At 61.8% G+C, this 5,620-nt stretch overlaps 1 protein-coding gene across 1 annotated transcript; it reads right to left on the bottom strand.

Moving 5' to 3' along the window:
• Positions 1-800: 800 nt before the first annotated feature.
• On the bottom strand, positions 801-5,403 carry ABT1 (activator of basal transcription 1). The gene is given in 6 exon segments (XM_069882929.1): positions 801-1,551; positions 1,554-1,749; positions 2,976-3,103; positions 3,106-3,150; positions 4,537-4,818; positions 5,345-5,403. Coding segments are annotated over 5 exon segments (774 nt in total). The 5' UTR covers positions 4,814-4,818; positions 5,345-5,403; the 3' UTR covers positions 801-1,423.
• Between the last annotated feature and the right edge of the window lie 217 nt (positions 5,404-5,620).

Here is a 5,620-nt window from a genome sequence, read left to right as displayed (position 1 = left end):
GGAACTGAAGTGAGGGGGAAGGAAATAGGAGGGGAGACCCCCTTGGGGGGGCCCAAAGGTGAAGGGAGGGGGAGGACCCATAAGGTTGAGGGACTCGTAAAAGGGGGGGGAACCAAAGTGAGGGGGAAGGAAATAGGAGGGGAACCCCGAATATATGGGGGTGAAAGGGAGAGGGGGGCAAGGCTGGGGGGAACAAAAGGGAGGGGGAACCAGAGTGAGGCGAGGAGAAGAGGGGGGAGCGCAGAGGTTGAAGGACCCCGGAAAGGGAGGAGGTGAAAGGGGGGGGTAGAAATTGGGGGGGAACCAAAGGGGAGGGGGTGGGAGGGGTGAAAGGTGGGGGGGGGAACTGAAGATGGGGGGAACCAAGTTTTGGGGGTTGGGGGGGTGGGTTTGAATGTTGCACACTCGTCCGTGGGGGAGCGCCTTAACGGTTGCACCCATTGGGTGGTCAGTGATTTGTGGGGGTGGGGGGGGCACACGGAGATCCCCCCCTTGACCCCCATTTTGGGGGCTCCCCCCTTTCTTTTTGGGGAGCCCCCCCCCCCTTTTTCAGGGATAGCAGGTTGACCCCCCCCACCCCAGAGCTTCTATTTTTGACACTGGAATCGCCCCCCCACCTTCTAAAATGGGGGCGCGGCCCCTTTAAAACCCCATTAGGGGGTCTAGAGGGGGCGTGGCCTCCATAAGCCCCGCCCCCTCCTCCCTCCGGTCCCGCCCCTTCAGGGATGTCTCGCGCCGAAGCCATAAGCCCCGCCCCCTCCCCTCTAGCCCCGCCCCCCCTTAAAGAGACCGCGCGGGACTTATTTTTGTTAATGGAAATAAAAGTTTTAATGAGAAAAGCAGCGATTTTAGGGGCTTTTAAAAAATAATAAGGGGGGGAGGAGCTTAAAGGCACCTCCCCCTCCCGGAAAAAAGGGGCTCAGGACACCCCAAAATGGCTACTAAGACCCTCCCCCCCCTGCAAAAAAATGGGATTTGACATTGGGGACCCCCCTAAAGTGACTTTCAGGGACCCTTTCTGGGGGTGGGGGGCACTTTTGGGGTCCTAGGAGTCCATTTTAGGGGCTGGGGGGGCTCTTGGGGTCCCTTTTTGGGTTGGGGGGGGCTCTAGGGGTCACTTTTGGGGGTCGCCTTAGGGTTGGGGGGGGGTCCTGGGTCCCTTTTAGGGGCTGGGGGGCTCCTAAGGCCACTTTGGGGGGTCCTGGGTCCTTTTTTAGGTTGGGGGGGGCCCTTAGGGGTCACTTCTGGGGGTCCGGGGTCACTTATAGGGGTCCAGGGCCCCTTTTAGGGGCTGGGGGGGGCTCTTGGGGTCACTTATAGGGGTCTTGGGTCCCTTTTAGGGACTGGGGGGGGGGGCTCTTAGGGTCCCTTTTGGGGGTTCCTGAGTCACTTTTTCAGGGCGGGGAGGGGGGTCCCCAACCTCTCACCCCCCCCCCCTCACCCCCCGCCCCCCCCCAAACACCTTCTCCAGCAGGTGCCGGGGAGGCGCCGTGGGGGGGGGCCGGGCTTTGCGCCCCCAGATCTCCCGTTCCGTGGGTCTCTGGGTAAAAAGCCCAAGGGCGGGGGGGCTGGCGGGTTTCGGGGTCCCCCTCCCGGCTCGGGGGGGGGCTTTTCTGGGAGGGGGGGGCGGGCGTAGAACCCCCCCTCGCGCTTGGCTTGAGCCACCTCGACGCGGAGACGCTGGCTCCGGGCTTGGCGCTCGCAGCTCAGCCGCTCGCTCAGGTGAGGCCAGCGGAACCCAGGCAGGTACTGGAGGGGGGGGGGGGGCACAGAAAAATTAATTAGGGGGGCCCAAATAATTAATTAAGAGGAATATATAAAAATTAATTAAGACAGGGAGCTTCCTATCAAACCATCGAGGGGATTTCGGGGGGTCCAGCCCACTGCTGGGGCAGCAAAAGGGGCTGGGAAAGGCCCCCCCCCCCCCCCCCCCCCCCAAAAAGTGATTCAGGACCCCCCCAAAAAAGCCTCGGGGCCCCCTCAAATCCCCCAAGGTCCCCCTAGAACCCCCCCAGGGCCCCCTAGAAGAGACCCAGAACCCCCCCACCATCTCTCCAAAAGGACCCAGGGCCCCCCAGGACCCCCCAAAAGGACTCAGCCCCCCAAAAAAGGGACCCAGGGCCCCCCAAATGGGACTCGGTCCCCCCAAAAAGGGACCCAGCCCCCCCCAGCCCCTCCAAATGCCCCAAGGTCCCCCTAGAACCCTCCCAAATCCTCCCAGTCCCCCCAAAATGGGACTCAGTCCCCCCAAAAAGGACCCAGCACCCCCCAAATCCCCCAGCCCCCCAAAAGGACCCAGGGCCCCCCAAATGGGACTCGGTCCCCCCAAAAAGCATCCCAGCCCCCCCCCAGGATCCCCCAAATCCCTCAAGGTCCCCCTAGAACCCTCCCAAATCCACCAGGGCCCCCCCAAATGGGACTCAGTCCCCCCAGAAAGGACCTAGCGCCCCCAAATCCCCCCAGGCCCCCCAAAAGGACCCAGGGCCCCCCTAAATGGGACCCAGCCCCCCCCAGGATCCCCCAAATCCCCCTAGAACCCTCCCAAATCCACCCAGGGCCCCCCCCACATGGAACTCAGTCCCCCAAAAAGGACCCAGAGCCCCCTGAAAGGGACTTGGTCCCCCCAAAAAGTGACCCAGCCCCCCCCAGGATCCCCCAAATCCCCCTAGAACCCTCTCAAATCCACCCAGGCCCCCCCCAAATAGGACTTGGTCCCTCAAAAAGGGACCCAGCCCCCCCACAGCCTCTCCAAATGCCCCAAGGCCCCCCCCAAAAGGACCCAGCACCCCCCAAATCCCTCCAGGCCCCCCCGAAAGGACCCAGGGCCCCCCAAATGGGACTCAGTCCCCCCAGAAAGGACCCAGCCCCCCCCAAGAACCCCCTCAAATCCCTCCCGAAGGACCTGGGGCCCCCCAAATCCCCCTCCGATCCCCCCAGAAGGGCCTCAACCCCCCCAAAAGGAGCCCCCCCCAAACCTTGAGGCTCCATCGGTGGTGGTGGAAGGGGCTGCGGGGCCGGGGGGCCACGGGGGCCCCGTGCAGCAGCGTCGCCGCCCGCTTGGCCGCCCGCTTGTCGCGGAATTCCACCCACCCCTCGGCGAAAGAGCCCCCGGCCCCCCCGGGCGACGGCGACGGCGCCGCGGGGCCCCCCCTGCGGGGAAAAGAGGGGGGGGTCAGCACCCCTAAACCATCCCGAACCCACATAATCCAGCCCGGAACCTTCAAAATCCATCCTGGTCCCCCCCCCTAGAATCCATCTGGAGAACGTTAATCCATCCTGACCCCCCCAAATCCATCCTGAGCCCCCCTAAAATTAATCTAAGGAGCCCTAATCCATCCTGACCCCCCAAATCCATCCTGACACCCCCTAAAATTAATCTAAGGAGCCCTAATCCATCCTGACCCCCCCAAACCATCCTGACCCCCCCAAATCCATCCTGACCCCCCCTAAAATTAATCTAGAGAGCCCTAATCCATCCTGACCTCTCCAAACCATCCTGACCCCCCTGAAAAATCCATACAAAGAGCAATAATCCATCCTGACCCCTCCAAAATCCATCCTGACCCCCCCAAATCATTCTGATCCCCCCATAAATCCATCCAGAGAGCCATAATCCATCCTGACACCCCCAAATCCATCCTGACCCCCCCTAAAATTAATCTAGGGAGCCCTAATCCATCCTGACCCCCCCCCAAATCATCCTGGACCCCCCCAAACCATCCTGCCTCCCCCCCAAATCAATCCAGAGAGGTCTAATACGTCCTGAGCCCCCCAAAATCCATCCTGACCCCCCCATAAAATTAATCTAGGGAGCCCTAATCCATCCTGACCCCCCCCCAAATCATCCTGGACCCCCCCAAACCATCCTGCCTCCCCCCCAAATCAATCCAGAGAGGTCTAATACGTCCTGAGCCCCCCAAAATCCATCCTGACCCCCCCCATAAAATTAATCTAGAGAGCCCTAATCTATCCTGACCCCCCCCCAAATCCATCCTGACCCCCCCTAAAATTAATCTAGAGAGTCCTAATCCATCCTGACCCCCCCAAGTCCATCCTGACCCCCCCTAAAATTAATCTAGGGAGCCCTAATCCATCCTGACCCCCCCAAATCCATCCTGACCCCCCTGAAAAATCCATACAAAGCGCAATAATCCATCCTGACCCCCCCAAAATCCATCTTGACCCCCACATAAATCCATCCTGACCCCCCCCATAAATCCATCCAGAGAGCCATAATCCATCCTGACCCCCCAAATCATCCTGACCCCCCCAAATCCATCCTGACTCCCCCTAAAATTAATCTAAGGAGCCCTAATCCATCCTGACCCCCCCAAATCCATCCTGACCCCCCCATAAATCATCCTGAACCCCCCTAGGACCCCCATTTCTGCCCCCCCACCAGGGCTCTATGGGGCTCCCTGACCCCCCAGGACCTCCCCAACCCCCCATTTCTACCCCCCCCGGGCTCTATGGGGCTCCCTGACCCCCCCAAACCCCCCCAGCCCCCCGTTTTCTACCCCCCCCCCCGGCACTGACCGTGGGGCTGCAGGAAGATGCGCCCCAGCTCCCCGTGCACCCCAAGAAGGGCCCGAGCGTGCCGGGGGCCGAAGCCGGGAGGGAGGAAAGAGAGATAGAGGATCCCCGGGACCACCCGCCGCTTGGGGGGGGCCGGGGGGGGCTCTTCCTCTTCCTTTTCCTCTTCCTTTTCCTCTTCCTTTTCCTCTTCCTTTTCCTCTTCCTCTTCCTTTTCCTCTTCCTTTTCCTCTTCCTTTTCCTCTTCCTCCTCCCAGGGAGGGTCCCGCTCGGGCATCATCGCCCCTGGGGGTGGGGGGAGGAAAGGGTTAAGGGGTTAATGGACCCCCCCCCTTTTCAACTTTGCACCCCAAATTCTCTTTAAAGACCCTCAACCCCCACCCAGTCCCCAAATCCACCCCTAGGGACCCCCAAATCTCCTCTCGGGGACCCCCAAACCCCCCCTGCACCCCCAAATCCACCTTTAGGAACACCCAAACCCCTCCTGCACCCCCAAATCCACCACTAGGGACCCTCAAACCTCCCCCCGAACCCCCAAATCCACTCCTAGGGACCCCAAACCCCCCCCTGCACCCCCAAATCCACCTTTAGGGACACCCAAACCCCCCCTGCACCCCCCAAACCACCTTTAGGGACACCCAACCCCCCCCTGCACCCCCAAATCCACCCCTAGGGACCCCCAGAACTCCCCTGCACCCCCAAATCCACCCCTAGGGACCCCAAAACCCCTCCTGCGCCCCTACATTCCCCTCAAAGACCCCCCCAAGCCCCCCGCCCCCCCCCATTCCCCTCAGGGACCCCCTCCTCTCACCCCCAAACCAGCAACGCGGGGCCCTGCCGTAAAGCGCGGCCGCCGAGCGTCGCGACGACGGCAGCTGGCGGCGTCGCGAAAGGCCGGAAAGCGCGGAGGGAGGGGCGGTTGAGGCACCGCAGAGACCTTTTAGGGACCCCAGAGACCCTTTAGGGGACCCCAAGACCCCTTTAGAGACCCCCCCGGACCCCTCTAAGGACCCCGGAGACACTTTAGGGACCCCCCGGACTTCTCTAGGGACCCTAGAGATACTTTAGTGACCACGAAGTCCCTCTA

Source organism: Phaenicophaeus curvirostris, unplaced genomic scaffold, assembly GCF_032191515.1.
Source record: "Phaenicophaeus curvirostris isolate KB17595 unplaced genomic scaffold, BPBGC_Pcur_1.0 scaffold_405, whole genome shotgun sequence".
Classification (NCBI taxonomy): Eukaryota; Metazoa; Chordata; class Aves; order Cuculiformes; family Cuculidae; genus Phaenicophaeus; species Phaenicophaeus curvirostris.
Note: the sequence above shows the minus strand (reverse complement) of the source record. Positions and strands in the feature narration are given on the sequence as shown.